We start from the raw sequence: 19,679 nt of genomic DNA on the forward strand, positions 1-19,679 counted from the left end.
GAAAATGAGAGCATTGGCATCATCTTGCTCAATTTGTTTTTCTTTCTTGTTTATAATGTGCAAATTTTATTTGATGGTTGATTGTCGTTTCAACAAAAGTCTTTTAAAATCTTGATTGTTTATATGGAATGTGGGAAATGAAAGGAGAAAAAATGTGCGATTTTTATGAAATTTTGATGGAGGTAAAAAAAAGTGAGAAAGGCCTTTTTCATGGCACAAGCCCACAAATGGCAAATGATGAGGAGGGGTGTATATGTCAGACATATATTTGATCCTATTATCATACTAGTTTATTTGAAAAACGGTTTTATACATATTTAAGTTTTTTAACTTGTGTATCTTTAAAAAAAAAGCTCATAAATATATAATCATACCAATATAAATATTTGATCCTATTATCATACTATGTTTACTGTCCATTTCGAGATGTTAACCAGAAAGCAGTTTACATCGTTGCGGTTTTCTACCCAACTAATCTTAACTTGTATGTGACAGGTAATAATGCACACTCGTAAAGTTGCAAATTTAAAATCTTCAAAAATATAATGATACAAAAACACACTAATCAAGCAAAAGTATGGTTTTTTAAACATCAAGTGTTATCGAGCAGATCTATTCTACATCATTCTTCTCTTCGTTGATTTCGTGGAGGATCACTACAAGTGCAACGATGAAAGCATAGTCAACATTGGGATACACCGTCACAGCAAATGTGTCTTTTCCGAGTGCAATGCTTTGAACGGTGTGTTTCTTGTGCATCTGCATTTCACAATTCATAGCAATGTATTAGTATTATCTATCCAGTGTATTTTAATATGACTTCAAAAGAATCACCATATGAGAGATCAGTTGATCAATATACATGGACCCAACCGGATATGTTTTATCTCTAATACGTCAAGTGAGGTAAGCTAAACGACTAAAAGGTGGTCTTGGGTCGAATTTAACTACTATGACCCGTTTTTACCCATTACACGACCCATCTGTTTTGCCACCTCTGGTCACTAAGATATTTCGTCTTGAAACAGAAATACCAGAATGGATATCTATGGGCTAAATTTACTTGCAGGGAAAACATAGCATTTCACGACCTCGGAAACTTAAAGGCAGACAGTTATTTGAAGATGCAGTATAGGGTGGTGTACCTGCGCAACGATGGTTCTGCCATCTCCTGCATAAATGGTGCAAGATCGATCAAACCAGCTGCCTTTGACTTTAAAGTCACAGTTTCCATGTTCATTATTCCCCAAGAACACATCAAGGGAAGTCTTGAATTGGACCAGAGAAGATTGTTTGGCACTGAAGATTATATCTTTTGAATCCGAGCTATCTCCCCTAAACACTACCCATCTATTGTGAAGACTGATCAGCTGTGCATAACATCAGTCAACAAAAAACAAACACTATTTTTGTTAGCAACCATTTTTTTTAAGGGCCGGATCGGGTATCCGGACTGAATACTGTGGACCTACCGATCCCTTCCCTGCCCGTCCCACCCCACCAGTAAAAGCTCAACAATTGGCAACAAACACAAAACTAATTAATTAAATTTTGTTTGTCATAATTTGTTTTATTTTTCTTATCGATTTTTTAATTTTGTCCCCTGTTGTTTTTTTTTTCTTTTTTTTCCCATAGATTTATATATATATATTTTTTTTTATTTTGACCCCCCTATTAATTTTTTTACTAGCCACCCCTGATCCTATATTCACACTTCTAAAAACAAAAAAAAAAATCTTAGTAATTGACACAAAAGCATAATTGATAGAAGCATATAACTTAATTAATTAAAATACACAAAAATAATACGAGTAATAATTATTATTATAATAATACGGAGTAAAAAAAAGAAGGTTTCACTTAATTAGATATGATTAAATAAAGAGAAATGAAAAAAGCAAACCTTTTTTTGAAAGGACAAGACGGGAATACCGGAAGCATCAAGCAAAACACGGCGATCACGAAGACTTAAATGTTTGGCTTTGACTTTAAACATGATGTTACCATTAACATCAGTGACTCCAAAATTTCCATCAGAAAGAGACATCAGTTTCCTGACAATTGTCAGATCAACTGGATATGGAGCCAAGAATTTCGGACCCACTATCCCCATCGCCATGGGGTTCGCCATGTGTGATGGTTGTGCGTAGCTGCTGCTTGTATATGCCATTTTTTATTTTTATTTTTTAATGTAGTTTTTGTTATTATATTTTGTTTTGTGTTTGTTTAGGGACGGTTTTATAGGAATGGTTTTGTATGTATATAAAAGGAAAGGAAATTAAGAGCAAGTATAGCGTATACGTGTTGGTTTAAGAATATATTCATAGCGCGTATATTGCCGACTTGTAGTTTGTATAGGATAGGATGCTTCCATATTTTGAGTAAAATAAATATTACCCTCCGTTCCATTGAACTTTGAGCGTAATTACTTTTTGGTATGGTATATAACACTTGATATAAAATATATGAATGAATTCAGTTGTTGATTTATTTTTTAATGATATAAGTTTCATCAACTATTATAAAATATATATAAAGTTAGTCACGGTCAAATTTAAAGGAAAATGACTTTGAAAGTCAAACAAGGACACTTAGAATGAAACGAAGGAAATATAAGTTATGCTAACGACAATCTAAAGGTTGTTTTTTATTGATAATTGTGATTAGCAAATTCCAGTAAAGATATATGTAAGATGTGATCTAAAATAAAGTTTGACTAATATGTTTCAGTTGACTTCTATTTTCTTTTCTTATAATTGCTTTATCATCTCTTTTTAATATATCTACGGCACAACAAAGTTTATCTTTTTCAGGCTGTTTTTATTTTGGAGATTTGCATAAGTAAATTATTAAGTTATTTATACATGATGTGATCAGGTAATTCGTACTTGTTTATAGACAACATACTTATGTTTAAAACACAAAAACTACTGATTTGGAAATTTTGAGGCCGTGCGGTTCATATTGCCAAAATGCCCAAAGACGGATATGTCTTTTTGTACCAAGTTTTGAATTTTACCACAAACTTTTATCCAAAACTATCTTTTCAATTATTTTTTAGAAACAAATTAAATCATTACAAACATTCTATAATAACAATGATACTGAATCCTGGGTTGAGGTATGAGTGATTATTACAAACGTTTTATTTTTGTAAATTGCAATGCATTTGGAAACAATTAATTTCTTTATTAATAGCTAGATGTGATACTATCTATAAATACCACATTCCTCCTATTCCTCCTAATCACGAGATTGATAACGTTAGCATTTGATATTTACATTCTAAGTTTCAAAACATTTATGATTTACCTTTCAAATTTCCAAGATAAAGTTATGACATTATAAGAGATTGATAGATGTATATCTATATCTATATCTATATATTTATTAAAACAATACTAATCCTAACTTTTTAAAACCCTCCAAAGCTATTTTTAAAATTTGGCACATAGGTTTTTATCCTATGTGTCATTATCACATTTTTTTGACAATATTTATCTATTAAATATTAAATAAAAAAGATATTTATACACAAACTTAAGAAACCAAATCCCTTATATTTAAGAAACAAATCCCATATGCAAAAAAGAAAACTAAAACCGTATAAACTTAAATATGAGTTTAAATTTTCTATATTTCTTTTTTTTTCCCTTGTAAAGGCAATATTCTTTATCTAACTTTTTTGATCTTAGATTCATTTAATCAAATTGCATATTATCAAAATCGTTTCATTATAGGAATCTAAATATTTCTAACTAGATAATGATATCACAATTTGATTCATTGAAGTTACGGGTTATGCAGGTTCATTTCTTTCATGGGTAGCAATTGTTTTAATAAAAACATGGGTTGTAATTAATTAATTACAACTATCCCTGATCAAATACGATATTTAGAGCAAATATGCAGCCACAATATACTATCAATCTCATTTAAACTAATTTTCACTATCCAAGTAGCATAACACCATTAGGTTTCTAAATATGTTCAACTAAGTTTATTTTTTTTTTTTTGTATTTAAATGTTGAACATTATATATATTATTGATTTCAATGTCAATATTAAAACCCTTTTAAAAAATAAATTTAATATCCGCACATCGTGTGGGTAAAAAACCTTGTATCTAATAAAACAATAGTTATCTTAGCTTTTTAAAGACATCCAACTCAACTTAAAACTATCTTTAGATTTTGCCACATAAGATATTTCCTATGTGTCATCTTTATGAATTTTTCCCATTTAATATATACTAAATTCTTTTTTTGTTACAATATCAATAAAATAAAATCACAACATATTATGAATAAAATAATCAACTTTTAATTTGTTTCCAAATAAATAATTGCTAGCACCTTTTTTCCAATATATAAGTTTGTTAATTACTAACATATATAAGCGTCTATATGAATATGTGTTTTATACTAAATTAATATAACAAGTTTATTTCACAAAATTGTTGCTAATTGTTTGCATGTATTCTAATATTTTGTTTGTCCACTCATTTATGCAGTGAATTTGACTATTAAGAAAATTTTGAATATTTGAATATTTGATTTTTAAATATTTTTAATTATTTTATATATTTTTTTTATCGAAACGTTGCTTATTAGAGATTTTATTGATTCAATACTAAAAGTTTTAAAAATATAATCGAAGAGCCGCGCATCGTGCGGGATAAAAATCCTTGTATAAATATATACTGAGTAATTATTAGCAAAATAATTACAAATATAATAATTCAGTATATCTCTATGGGCTCAGGCCCGGTCCAAAAAGATGGTTGGTATCTCCTCTGTTCTATAAATTTATAATTATAAATCCGGCCCGTGGGCCAAACTAGGCTTCGAGCAAATGCAAAGTTTTCAATTACGGGTGGGCAATTTTGCTTCTGGGATGAGAATGGGGTGTGAAACAATTTTCGAGACTTTTATAATTAACATGATAAATTGATAACTATGGTCTATGGTCATGTCATATTGTCTCACAAAAACAATCACAATCAAACTAGACAAAAGTTGTAACATTATTGATGCATTTCAACCTAGATACATTTGACGAGATACATCATATAGCATAAAACACACGATTGATAAGCAGAACGAAACATTTATTTCGCCTCTTATTGAACATAACATCATTATTTTGAGGCTGCTTCTGTATGGTTACTTCAATACTTCATCATTTTTCATCATCATCAGATTTCTCTTCACATATCTCGTTAAGAATCGCCATGATTGCAACAATGAAGGCATAATCAACATTTGGATACACTGTAATAGTATATGTGTCGACTCCAAACGCAATGTTTTGAACGTTTAATTTCTTACTCATCTACAGTTTACCATAAACCTCGATTAGTTAAAAGTAGGGATATGATAAACATAGCCTCGAGACTTTGGTAGGTTAAGAAGTTATGCATAACATATTAAAACTAATAATAGTACCAAAATGTATAGTTGTTACCTCTGCAATAACAGTAGTACTTTCTCCAGCAAAAACAGTACATCTCTTTTCAAACCAATTTCCTTTCACTTTGAAGTCAGCAACATCTTGATTTCTGTTGGAGGCCAAGAACACATCAAGTGAAGTCTTGAATTGGGTTCGATTTGATAGTTTGGCAGTGAACAAATGGTCTCTAGAATCCGTGCCATCTCCTCTAAAGCATTGCCATCTTTTGCGAGCACTTGTTAACTGAACTTATTTAAAATAAAAATTGTCTTTAGTAACAAATTATAAAGGATTGTAGCTTAATCCGAAGATAGCAAACACATAAAAATACTTCAAAATCTTTATTTTGGTAGGATCGAGAATAAGTAATAAATAATAAAAATGTGAAATGAACATATAAATGAATTATTTAATTACCTTTTTGTGGAAAGTGAGGATACGGTTGCCAACAGCATCAACCAAGAGACGTTTACCGTGAACACTTAATAGCTTCCCTTTAACTTTGAATATCAAGTTACCATTGACGTCAGTTACGCCAAAATTTCCATCAGAAAGAGCTAGCAATTTTTTCCCGCTCAACATGTCAAAAGGGTGTGGACACACAAACTGTGGGCTCACAACACAAATCGGTTTACTGACTTGTTGTGGCAAGTAGCTCGATTCCTCAGTAAACCCCATTATTCACTACAATCAAACGGGCCCTTAGCGAGGAAGACAAATTATATATGTTGTGTGCTTATAAGTGACGAGTGTAGGTACCATCACTCTATTTATGCTATGATTTGGATAATTCGACATTCATATTTTATTGAAAGAATTACATAGTTGAAGAATCCCACACTAAAAATATAAGAAATTAAAAATGAGGGCATCAGTTCGTAATTTGACATGAAAAAGTTACATTACTGGAAATGGAATATATATATTAAGGCATGCAAAATAATGTCAATTCAAATAAAGTCTTTAGTAATGCAACATGTTCACTTAAGATAAACTAAATGAATAATGTAAATGTTTCGATATCATGAACTTCAGTAATGCAGCATGGTTGGATCAGTGGTAAACACCCTTGTCTTTGAAGACAGAGGTCATGGGTTCGATCCTCATCCCATGCAAATGTTGGAGGGCCTTTTCTACCATTTAGGTAGAAAGTGGAAGCAGCCTCTCTACTTAGGTAGAGGTAAGGTCTGTCTACATCTTAACCTCCTCCATACACCGTCGAGGTATTGGGGCTCAAAACCCGCAAAAAGCGGCACTGAGCAATTACTTACTTAGTTACTTTTTCGATATCATGAACTTCACTTAGCCTGAAATAATTCAGGACCGTTTGTCCTTAATTCACTTACGTAAAATTCGAGAAGGTATATATGCTTAGAAGTTCCTAATTTCAATCTGTAAAAGGTGTAACTGATGTTGATTTTTTGTAAAATATATATCCATTATTGAATTTCGTGTTGGTTAGTTTCTAGCTAGTAATTTTGGTGTTGTAGATCATTAAAAAAAAAAAAAAAACTAATTCTTAATTTCTTATATTTATATTTCATTTTCTCATCCATCGAATGATGAATCTCCAAAATCCGGTTAAACTTTTCCCAACTTCCTCTTTCAAGATGGTCCACATGCCCGCTATTTCACCTCGTGACCACGCTAACTCTTAAAATCATTGATTTTGACGATTCTGGATGAAAATTTTCCACCCTGTCCATACCACAATCATAGTAGAATGCTCTTATGGATGGTGGACAACCGGTGAGCAAGCTCGTCACCATTAGGTGTCTATTCCAAAAAACTTATCTAAGTGGTATAGGACGTGTTAGACGACCATTTATAATAAGTTGCGACTATTTAAGTTTGGTTTTTTTTATTACTTTTTAACGAATTATGAGGAAAATATTATCATAAAATCAAAAATGATACAAACACAAGTATAATGTTTCATTAAGTTACATAAAACCCATATATATATATATATTACAATAAAAATAATATTAAACTTTAAAAAATAAAGACAAATATTTAAATAATATATAAACTAATAATCTAAATGGGCTTGAAAATATAGATACGAAAGATTGTTGGGTCAACTTGAGGAGTGGGTTAGAACCCCCTAGTACTACTTTGCATCCGCAACTGGTCTATTGGAACACCGGTTTAATTAATCCTTTGGTGCATGATTGGCGCCTTGGCAGGTGACCAAATATGTTCAAATGGGGAGATGGAAAGAAAGCGACGAAACTTTAATTTTTTGCTAATGGGAAAAAGACAATAAAAAAGAAAATGGAAATAAATACAAAGAAGGAAGCAAACACTTTCGGTTAAGTTACAAAAAAGTACTTTTTCTTAAACTTTCGGTTTTCAATTTTTTTCTATAAAACAATTTTGGTTTTTATTTTTATTTTTAGAAAACCGATTAAGAAGTTGAATAGGCATTTACAAAGTTACTTTTATCAAGTTTTATAAAATCAAGAAGCTTTCCATTTATCTTTTTTGGAATATAGGTAATTATAAAAGTGAGAGTTTTTTATTTTGAAAAACGTGACTAATCTACTTTAATAAAAACTTTTATGAAATAATCTCATTTCTATTTATATATTCTCTTGGTTAAAGTACCATAATTTTTGCTATGATTCGAATTGTTCAAAAGAATATGTCTTATTGAACAGAATGAAGGATATATGATGAGTCCCACTCTAAGAAAAGAAGAAAAACGAGCATATCATATCATGATTTGACATAAAAAAAAGTTGCAACGAATATTGTGAAACCATGTCAATTCAAAAGGGGGACTACAATTCCAGCATTCCATACTATTCCAATCACTACATTATAAAAGGCAGTGGGTGACACCACCAGGTCAACAGTCAACCCCACCAGGTTATTAGCGACGACGTCGTCGCTAATAGTAGGACCCTCGACCCGGCTGACATGACGACTGACTAAGCTTGTGGTTGATGAAAACGAGGTGTCACGTCATCGGCATTAGCGGCGACGTCGCCGCTAATACCGATGACGTGGCACCTCGTTTTCATCAACCACAAGCTTAGTCAGTCGTCATGTAGTACAATAATGCATGCCATACTGTGTCGACCTTGGGAATGAAAATTTGCCATACCGAACCATTATTTGATAGGATAAAATGATGGTAGCCCATCATTTTTAGATAGTATATATGTTGCGGAACTATATTGCAATAATATAAGTTTCTGAAAAAAAATTCTTGAGTATAGATATATATTTTTTCAAACGTATTGTTTCAAGCGTATTGTATTTTTTCAAGCGTATTGTTTCAAGCATTTCAAGATATATATTTTAACAGTATTTGTAGTTGATGGTATTGTGTATCTTTCTTTTTCAAGCGTTTTGTTTATATATATATATATTGAGTATAGATGTAAATATATATATATAGAGTATGGACACCATTAATAGTTATTGAGGTTGATGTTTACTTGAATTGTTTCAGATGGATAGTTTGGAGGATATTTGGGCAGACCCAGAAAACGTACGTATTGAAGTGCCGGATAATGTGTTTGAGCAACCTGATGCAGACGGTGAATATGAATGCGAAGCTGGGGACTTTGAAACTGATGAGGTGTTCGGTTCCTTTGAAGAATTAACGGAGTGGGCTCAAAGAACAGCAATGGATTTGGGTTATGTTCTAGTTATACGGCGGACGAACAAAAACTCAAAAGAGGTGGTGAATAAAGTGACACTTATATGTCACCACGGTGGAGCGCGCGATGCAAGGTTAATTGGCCCACCCAAACGGTCCAGTAAGATAGGTTGTCCCTTCACTTTGATAGGCCACCCTGAGCGTGATGGTGGTTGGAGGTTAACTGTCAAGGATTGGAGACACAATCATGATCCAACTACCAATCTGCAAGGGAATGCATACGCTAGACGGATGACGGATGAAGAAAAGGAATTTGTGGGGACCCAATCGGATCGCGGTTTGTACCCACATCAGATCCTGGTAAACCTCAAACTTGAATTTCCAGGAAACTTGACTCGCAAAGGAGACATTACGAACTTCCTAAAAGCGAGAAGAAGGTCGGGCCAAGCAGGGCGTACTCCAATGCAGGTACAAACATTAAATATTCTAGTGTACTACGTTGTTGGAATTGACTTATTTACTCTATCTTGGTCATTAATCGCAGGTTATGTTTTCACTGTTGCAAGAGAAAAGGTACTTTTACCAGTTCACCACAAATAACAAAATGGACGCTTGGAGAACCTGTTTTTCATTCATCCAACATCAATGACCCTATGGCGCGCATTTCCCTGGGTTATTGAAATAGACTCCACGTACAAAACTAACATCTACAACATGCCGCTAGTTGAGATCGTCGGCGTGACTTCAACGGGGAAGACCTTCAGTTTAGCGTATGCGTTTATCGTAAACGAGCGGGAGGCAAATTATCAATGGGTTTTACGATGTCTTCGGTCCACCCTTGCTGATAGCTTTGCCGTTCGTGTCGTTCTTACTGACAGGGAGCTGGCCCTGATGAGAGCTTTGAAGGTTGTTATGCCGGAAGCGAAACATCTGCTTTGTAGGTACCATATATGGCAAAACATAATCAAGCACTGCGAACCAGCATTGCGGATGAAGAAAGATGTTAACATTGACAGGCTTAACGTTTGGTGGAAAAAAGTCTATCAGTCTCGGACTTTTGACGAGTTTAAGTCAAATGAGAAGGAGTTAAAGGAAAAACTTGGGGGTTTTCCAGGCGTCTACAAGTACCTGACCGATAATTGGTTGTCCCCATACCGAGAGTAGTTTGTGTCTTGTTGGGTCGATGAACACCTCAACTACCAAAACCACACCACAAACAGAGTGGAGGCCGAGCACCATCATCTGAAGGAAGAATTGAAGGGGAAATGCACATTTACTAGAATCCTCCAATGTGTTGATTCTGTCCTGATCAGTCAAGAAGCAGAAATAAGGGGCCAACTGTGGTATAGCAACGGGACCCGGAAGGGGAAACATAATTACAACTGTATGAAGGACCTATTGGGAAAGGTTTCACTTAAAGCTTTGGACATCATGGCTGATGAAATTGTACGCTTAGACAAAGTCCTTAAAAGACATGTTAACAAATGTGGGTGCAAGGTTCAGTCCAGTTGCGGGCTACCATGTGCCTGCAAGATTGCCGAGTTCATGCAGCGTGGTTAGTACGATTTATTACTTGTATTTTTTCATCAAAAGCACATAATTTCGTACACTTATTTATATAAAAAAAATGCAGGGACTCGTATACAGCCTCATGTCATAGACCCGTTTTGGAAAAAGCTTGACTTAACACCGTGGACATGTGTAGAAGACGAAGACGAAGAAGACGATGTCCATAAAGTCGTTGATGGTCTTACGAATTTCTTGGATCAGCAACCCAAGGCCCAAAAGAAACATTGGTTGTCAAAAATTAAAGACATGTTAAAAATTAAAGACATGTTTAAGCCTGGTAAGACACAAGTGAATGATCCTCTTGTTCAAAAGACCACACGCGGAAGACCAGTCGGCTCGAAACAAAAGCCGCCAAAGGTATACATAATACATCTAAAAAAATATTTGTCTTATTCAATAAATACAGTATATATAACTACCTCAGGTAAGGAAACTGATTCTTACTAATGGTCTAGGTGCCGGATCTCAACACCAACCCACCTGGGCTACGAAAATCCAAGTCCAGTCGACCGAGGGAATACAATGTGCCAGATTTGAACAAACCCCCACCTGCGCAGCCCGCCAGACACAGTACGTACGAGCCGTCCCAGTCCTGTCGTTATCCCGAGAACCGAAAATTGTTCGACGATCAATCCCACCCTGAATCACAATGGGTCAAAGATAATCCTGACATTTTCGGAAACCTGCACCCATATCCCTGTAGATCTTCAGGGCATCCTGACGTATCATCCTGGTCACGGCCTCTCGTAACGGGTGATTTTCTGGGTGACCTAGATATGGTTCTAAGTAGAACCGTCTCTGCAATAGTACCAAGTAAAAGTTAGCATCTACCATTTTTTTTAAATAAAGTATTTTAAAAGTAAAAAAAATTAGTTTTATACCATAAGCCAGTCAGTAAGTCCATCCTTGATGGGCTGGGGCACCTGATCCCACGACTCGTAATTATGTGGGACGGTAGCGACATAGGTCCCCAAATAGCTCTTGTACCACTTGGTGTGGTCCCCGATTGCCTGCCACCTACTGAGATCATTATTTAACATAAGCGAGATTCGGCGTCCCGAATTCTGAAACTCGCGCTCCAGATCGTTGTTAGCAGCAGCAGCTCTCCCTGTGCTAATACCTGCAAAACAAAATAAAATAACAAATATATATATATATATATATATACTTACCACCCGTACGCCTACAACCCCATTCGGGATTCCACCCCCAGTTTGGAGGGTCGTTGCCACCATCAGCCGTCCCAATTTATAAAATAACATAAACAAACATAAAAGTCATAATAAAGGTGCGACCTAAATTAACATATTTTCGACACAAAATTGTTTTCCAAAATTATTATACCTAAAATGACCACTTTTTTGCAACTTTTTTTCAAACATTCATTTATAACATTAATACTAACCTAATAACAACTATATTAACAATTACAATCATACTAAAAAGTGTTTTCTAACTAAGAATCATACTTTGAACTATAATAAACAATAATTATAACTACAAATGTTTTCTTAAATATTTATGAATTTCTAAAAATCATATCATTCCTAACTATAATAACATAAGTTATCTTTCCTAACTATAAAACTATAACATTTCTATAACTAATACTTTCTAACATATATTTACTAACACTTGTTCCTAACATATATTTTATATAACATTAAACTATAACATTTATATAACTAATATTTTATAACACATATTTTCTAACACATATTTTTTCTAACTTTTTTTTTCAACATATATTTTCTAACAAAAAAATATAACAATTCTATAACTAATAATTTCCATAAGAAATAAATATTTGATAACATTATTATATATAAAAAGGTAAATGAGTGTTACCTCGTCTAAAAAATGGTTTACCGGAAAAAAGAGTAGAACAAATAACGGATGGCTGGCCGACAAAAATATTAGTCGCCGGAAAACAATATCGTCGGAGTAAACCGGAAAAGTTTCAAATCTGTTTTCCCGTATATCAATGGTGGAAAATAGGTTCCCCGCAAAACTGGCACGCCGGAAAATATAATCGCCGGAAAAATGTCGCCGCTAAAAATACGCCTGAAAATGGCCTCCGGGAGGCCGAAAAACGTAGATGGTGTAAAAAAGAACGTTGATAATGATGATGAGGGGATAGATGGTCGGATTTGTGAGTTATACTAATGGAGAAGAATGGATTTTTTGGAGAAATTAAAAGTTTTTATGGAGGAGTAAAATGGAGAAGACGAACGAAGAAGAAGAAGAAGAAGGGGGCTGCCTTGTTTATATTGACGATGGATCTGTAGTGGGGGGGCCCACTATTTGCGGCGACGTCGCCGCTAATAGTGGGCTCCACACCCACGTGATTCGGCCAGTTACAGTCGTTGACTGACAGATGGGGGACCCACTATTTGCGGCGACGTCGCCGCTAATAGTGGGTGGTCGGGTTACTGCTTTTTCCCTGGTCGGGTTACGCGCTTCGTTATAAAATGATACCATGCCTTTGTATTAATTTGTACGTTATTTTTTATACTTATTTGTTATAAACTTTCAAGATGTACACATAATATTTATTAAAAAATGGAAAATGATGTGCAGAAATAAAATATATACATTTCAAAGTATACATAGTAGTATTTGTCTACAACGAGATAAATTTTGTTGTTTTTTTTATAATTTTGTCATTTGGATTCTTTGTTAGCAATAAGATGGTTATTTTCTTTTTTGCCAATAACATATTTAATGTACACATTCATACTCCCTATTAGAGCTTACTCGATCAAAAGACATAAAAATTGTTCAAAGTTCAATAACAAATAAAGTCTATTATCTTCTAAAATATATTTATAACTTTTTTTAAATCAAATACTTACACCACTTAAGATCATCACAACCATCAACAGTCACCACCACTATTACAGTCGCCGCCATCACCACACGGCCACGAGTACCATGCTAATAAGTAATAACCGAATGTTACGAACTTGTTAAATGTGTATATAAAGTGTTGAAGAGTTACTGTCTTTAATCATTTTGTAGAAAAATCATGAGCTAAATAATAATTATACCATGCAACACTTTTTTCCTTTTATTTATGAAAGATTCATTTACTTTGATTAATTATAAAGTGTAATAGTTACGTAAAATAGAGGCGCGCACACACACACACATATATATATACGAGCATAGTGCCCGCGCATTGCAGCGGCTAGAAAGTGATGACAATATAAAAGGGAGGCGGTGGTGGAGAGCGAGGTAGGCGGTTGAGAAGGAGAGCAGCGGTGGAAGAGGGTGATAGAAAGTCGATAAGAGTGTGTAATGATTAGAGAGAATGGGGAAAGGATGATATATAAGGGTATTATGTTTAAGTAGGGGTATTTTGGGAAGAAAAAAATGTTGAATTTAAGAAATTCAATACTCTTTATAAGGGAGTATAGAAGTATAGATATATATATAGGGACAATCAAATAAGAATAGTTTTAAAATAAGAACGGTGAGAACACCTTAAAATCATCATTTTGATGCATTAAAAGTCCATAAAACTGACATAGTGCATAACTAATTATCATTATTTAAGTGTTTAACAACACATTGATTCATCAAAATCGAAAAAATCACGTTTTTTATTGGATGCATCATTTTGATAAATATGCATACAAGATGGATGCACAAAACAAAAAAACATGATTATTTCAATTTTGACGAATGAATGTGTTGTTAATCACTTAAATAATGATAATTAGTTATGACTATGTTAGTTTTATGGATTTTTAATGCATCAAAATGATGTTTTTAAGGTGTTCTTACTATTCTTATTTTAAAAGTATTCTCATCATAGTGTTATCCATATATATATATATATATATATATCTTTCATATTGTGCAGACTTAGAATTTTATTGATTTCATCATCGGGTATAATACAAAAAGCTAATTATTATAGAACATTAGAAAATCCCTTCAAAAAAGTTTTATTAGAAAACATATAAGAAAAGGGGATTGCAGATTATAAGATCCACACAATGCTTAATAATATATTACGCGTATAAGTTAAAGATATTTTAAAATTTAAATCTCGAGTCATGCAAGCCAATCTCAAGTTATCTTACATTGGTATCTCAAGCACAGGAAGACTTCTTAATCCAGCCCATTTGCCAGTGCATATTCTATTGGAGGCCCATTACATATCAATCCAAAATTACTACTTAATCCAGCCAACTTGTATTTCATTATCAAAGTATCACAATTCACAAACGGGGCATTTTTTTTTTCATCCGGTTGATAATGATTTCATTATGAAACTATATTAAGGGCACAAAGTTATATTAAGGTTTACATTCATCTAATACTTCAATGAGGTGGATCACGGTGGCACTATTACCAGTAGAAAAACCATAATGAGGTATCCGTGAATTACATAGATTTTTTTTTTCTGGGGAAGGGTATATGATGTTGTTAGGCAAGTTGGGTGAAAAACCCCTTACATGTCACTTTTTGAAACATAAAAAACATGGGAGCTCAAATATTTATTCGAAATATTAAAAAATTAGTTTGTGAAAAGTTTTTCCACCCAAGTTGGGTGCATAACAGCACCATACTCACTTTTCCTTTTTTTTTTCCATGTAAAAATTCGTAAAAGTTTATAACATTTTTTAAATGCATCAAAGTCTAACAGAAAAATACATATGATGGTATTCGATCTTGAATTCGACACAGCATACACTCATAAAATTACTCGTGTGGTAGATGATGACATGATGTCATAAGAACAAAAGAGACATTCAGCTGCAACTAATAATTTGTACCTCAAAAGACGTTTGGCTGACGTTGTATTCGACATTTAGCAAACACTTTATGCGTGGAACAATTGATCAAAAGTGTTCAGCTTTAACGTACGAGACTTTTTGGCAAATAACTGAATAAGACGAAATGTTACATACTCACTCTATTAACTCATATCTTACCTTGGACCCGCAATCCATTTTATACATAATATAGTTATTGTAAAGCATTATGCCTCCCATATGTAATCGAATTAATTAACATTATATAAAGCTCAAAGTCTTAGAAAGTAACTTGTCAATCTGTATATACACAAAGTCTCACGCGAAAAATTAGGATATTTAAATTTCCATTTGCCATGTGATTTCTGAAAATGAATTAAAGACTGATAACAATATATCCATGTTAAGATTCAAACACCAACAATAATAAATAAATAAGTAGCCATATTAATAAAGAAGAAATGGTTTTATAACAATCCACAAAGCTGAAGATAGACAATCCTTTGTAATAGAACAACAAGAATTACATAAACGAACCACACCGTGACCACATTTTCTTGAATATAAACGAGTAAATTTCTTGGAGAAAAGGATATATAGTTATGAACCTCCGCGTCGATATATATGACAAATCTATGACCATTGCAAGAGCTTCAAGTACTAACGGGTATGTTGAAGTTATATGACTAATACTAAAGGCAAAAGGAGGCTCAATCCGGTTTTGTCTTTATCTAAAGCTCGCTAGGCTTACTAGGGGAAAGCTTCGCAGGAATGAGCTAGGGCTCTCCAATTTAGGCCTTCCATAGTTTCCATGAAGCCTCGCTAGTTTTTGTCTTTTTTCAGAGCTCCACTGAAAAGCTCTCGCTGGAGGCTCGCCTCCACCACCCATTACGCTCACCCCTGCCTCGATCCTTTTTCTAAGTTTCAACAGAGGCCTGTTGTTTCAAATTTCTTTAGAATAAACTACTGTTAGACACACCATTACGTTAATATAGAAGATAATTTTCATATTGTGCAAGACTTAGAATTATTGTTTTTATTATTTTGTAAAACAAATCGACCGAGTTCGATCAAGTGGTTGGAGCTCTTACCTTTAGACACAGATATTAAGGGTTCGATTCTCATGTTCGACAAGGCTGTAGGTCCTTTTCTACCTTTAGTAGAACTTGAATCCAATCTTTCTATCTTAGGTAAAGGTAAGGCTTCTACATCTCAACTTCCCCACACACCGTCGAAGACAATATTGGGACTCAAAACCCGTCGTAGACGACATTGAGTGTTACTATCATTTTGTAAAACAAAAGGCTAAGTTTGTAAAAATTTGTATATAACTCGAGTCCTTGGAGCCGATTTTAAGTCATCTTAAACTATTAGGTATTCTAGCCAAGTCATCAGCATTAGGAAGACTCTTTGAAGTATTGACCTGACTCGATCAACCTTATAGGAGACCTGAATTCAAGTTCAATATCTTGACCTTTTTACGTACAGCCTTGACACGTAATACTTTCCCACGGAAAGAAGAGTATAAAATTCTTTGAGGCAACATATGTTATATGTATGTAATTATGTATCAATGTATGTCGCCCATTGGCCAGTGCTTGTAGAATGTTTGGAGGCCCATCACGATTCAATCCGAAATGAGTTAATCCAGCCCACTTGTATTCCAACAAAAATATATCACAAACGAGCAATGTTTTAAATACCGGTAAATACCGGCCGGTATTACTGGTACCGGAGACCACGCCGGTATTTTAAGTCCGGTATTTTCACTATTCAATACCGGCCGGTATTTCCGGTATTCCCGGTATTACCATACCGGTATTTCCGGTATTTTCAAAATATAAATTTTGATTTTTAAAAAAAATTATTTTTATGATATTTTAATGTTATTTTTTGTTATTTGTAAACTTTAAAACCTATATTTTGTTATAAAATACATATTTGGTATTATTTTTGAGTAAATTATAATTGCATTTTGACTTTTTTTTGTTAAATTGTAACAAGTTTTGTAGGATTTTTACACAAAAAAGTATAATAAATTAAAAATAGTCGTACCGGCCGGTAATTCCGGTATTACCGATAATACCAGTAATACCGGAAAATTTTTCAACGCCGGTATAACTAAAATACCGGTTTTTAAAACATTGCAAACAAGGTATATATTCATCATTTCATCCGGGTTAATAATGAAAATACATTGTGGTGATATTTATGATTGCTTTTATAGTTAGAAATTTAGCTCTTTTTTAATATTTACGTCTTAGTCTATAAATATAACACTTGGCCTATAAATATCGAGTAGCACATATCGTAACCTTATTTTTTGAACCTTGATGAATGGAATTACATTTTTTTTTTCTCTTTTTAATCTTCTTCTTCTTGTTCTTTAGTTTTAAAATAACATTATTTATCATTCAAAGTTAAGTTACTTGATGTTAAAATCGTATAAATAGCTTTCTTATTGTTACTAAATCTCTCCCAAGTCCTAATTAAGTATATGTTAACTTAATCATTTTTACTATTAAAAGGGTGAGAACGATAAAGTTTTAAAAGTATAAGAGTTAATCAAGATAATTTAAAGATTTTGCTAACTAGAGGCTTTAGTTAACATTCAAATTTTGACAATATTCTATATTTAAAGCTTCAACATTAAATTTATATAACTCTTTTAACTATTATGGTAGCCTATTAACAACTCTAATTTTCTTTAAAAAAATATTACACATGCATTCTTATTGTGACCCAATTACTGAGAAAAAAAATATATTTTCTCCATCCCAAATTAATTGTTTAAATTTGAGTCGTTAAGTTTCTAGTATTCAATTTTGATTGTATATATTTTTTTTTGTATTTTATAACATTTGATATAAATTATATGAATGAATTGATTTTTAAATATATATTTTTGTTGATAAATTTTGTGAGTTGAATAAATTTTATTGGTTAATTTTGAAAAAGTTGATAAAATTGATTTTATCACTCCTAACACCCTTAGACCTTAAGATACTTGGTAATGAGTATAGTAACATATTGAAAACATACTTAATAAATACACCAAATTACATTTTTTTAATGATGTGAATCACATATATGCACATATATGTATGTTGATAACTCGGATGTAATAATGTAGCACTACCGCGCGATGTTTCAGGGGGTGTTCGTGAATTACATCCATGATGCACGGACAAATTTCATAAAAGTTTTTAATAATTAACTTCTTCAAATTGCGTCAAGATATATAGTCTAACACTATAATTAAAAAATATATATGGTGGTATTCGATCTTGAATCCGACACATCATACACTCTTCAATCTTCATGTTACTCGTGTGGTGAATGTGATGTCATAAGAACAAAAGAGATTTAGCAGCAACCACTATATTGGTGTACGTATGTTATTTTTGGTGTTCAAAAAAAAAAAAAAATTGTACCTCAAAAGACGTTCGGCTGACGTTGTATTCAACATTTAGTGAACACTTTATGCGTGGCACATATCAAAAGTGTTAACATATGTTTCCATAATGAGTTGGTGAATACACGTGGACCTGCTTCAATTCCTCATCGGTGCTCGCCACCCCCCACCTCGTAAAAATAATACTCTCACATGCAATGAGAATATTTAGGAAGTTATAAAAGCTTTTTACAGTATAATATTATTGCAGAAAACAAGAAGTGAAATAGTATTTTGACTCATTAAAATATGTTTTGCATTATTTAAAGCATCTAAATATATAAAAATCATTTGTTCCATGTTTTAAGTGTTTGTATCGTTTTGTCCTCTTTGCTTGTCCGATAGTCAATTAAAATATATAATTCATGTGTGTCTAACATGTTGCAAAGATGTAATGTATATACCTAATGAACGGGTGTATTTCTAACTCGGCAAAGTTTAGCTAGAGGGTGAGGGGCCCACCCCCTCTAAAACTTAAGCTATATCACTAGTAGCATGGGAGAAAAACGGTTCTAGTTAAGTCTTATTTTCAATCTTATTATATTTCATTTATGAGGAATAGAGGTTAGAGGTTTAGAAAATATATAGTTAAAATTGCTTTTGAATTAAAACTTACTTTATAAAAAAAATAAAAAAATTGAATCGTTTTGGCTTTATAATTGCTCATCTACATGTTAGCTTTCATTCTTTTACTTTCCTTCGAAATATGAAAAAGACAACTCTATCTTTAATTCACTCATCTTCTAGAGTGAAAATTTTAGCTAATTAACATCTACTGCTTGACAAATGTATTGAAAGGAATTATTGCAAAATAGTTAAGCATAAT

At 33.0% G+C, this 19,679-nt stretch overlaps 2 protein-coding genes and 2 long non-coding RNA genes across 4 annotated transcripts; all 4 read right to left on the bottom strand.

Annotated features, from left to right (window-relative positions):
* Window positions 1-517: 517 nt before the first annotated feature.
* Window positions 518-2,235, bottom strand: LOC122607502 (protein LURP-one-related 15-like). The gene is made up of 3 exons (XM_043780488.1): window positions 1,904-2,235; window positions 1,146-1,370; window positions 518-759 (listed from the first exon to the last, which is right to left on the bottom strand). Exons 1-3 carry the CDS (start codon window positions 2,168-2,170, stop codon window positions 613-615), a joined length of 639 nt encoding a protein of 212 aa, XP_043636423.1. The 5' UTR covers window positions 2,171-2,235; the 3' UTR covers window positions 518-612.
* Window positions 2,236-5,049: 2,814 nt separating this feature from the next.
* Window positions 5,050-6,170, bottom strand: LOC122609541 (protein LURP-one-related 15-like). The gene is made up of 3 exons (XM_043782575.1): window positions 5,869-6,170; window positions 5,467-5,694; window positions 5,050-5,334 (listed from the first exon to the last, which is right to left on the bottom strand). Exons 1-3 carry the CDS (start codon window positions 6,127-6,129, stop codon window positions 5,182-5,184), a joined length of 642 nt encoding a protein of 213 aa, XP_043638510.1. The 5' UTR covers window positions 6,130-6,170; the 3' UTR covers window positions 5,050-5,181.
* A 5,155-nt stretch (window positions 6,171-11,325) lies between these two features.
* Window positions 11,326-11,621, bottom strand: LOC122606580. The gene is made up of 2 exons (XR_006324950.1): window positions 11,515-11,621; window positions 11,326-11,431 (listed from the first exon to the last, which is right to left on the bottom strand). It is a non-coding gene; the product is annotated as an uncharacterized LOC122606580 (long non-coding RNA).
* A 4,209-nt stretch (window positions 11,622-15,830) lies between these two features.
* LOC122608559 lies at window positions 15,831-19,066 on the bottom strand. Its single transcript, XR_006325251.1, has 2 exons — window positions 18,834-19,066; window positions 15,831-16,350 (listed from the first exon to the last, which is right to left on the bottom strand). It is a non-coding gene; the product is annotated as an uncharacterized LOC122608559 (long non-coding RNA).
* Between the last annotated feature and the right edge of the window lie 613 nt (window positions 19,067-19,679).

The sequence above is a fragment of the Erigeron canadensis genome, chromosome 7 (assembly GCF_010389155.1).
Source record: "Erigeron canadensis isolate Cc75 chromosome 7, C_canadensis_v1, whole genome shotgun sequence".
Taxonomy (NCBI): Eukaryota; Viridiplantae; Streptophyta; class Magnoliopsida; order Asterales; family Asteraceae; genus Erigeron; species Erigeron canadensis.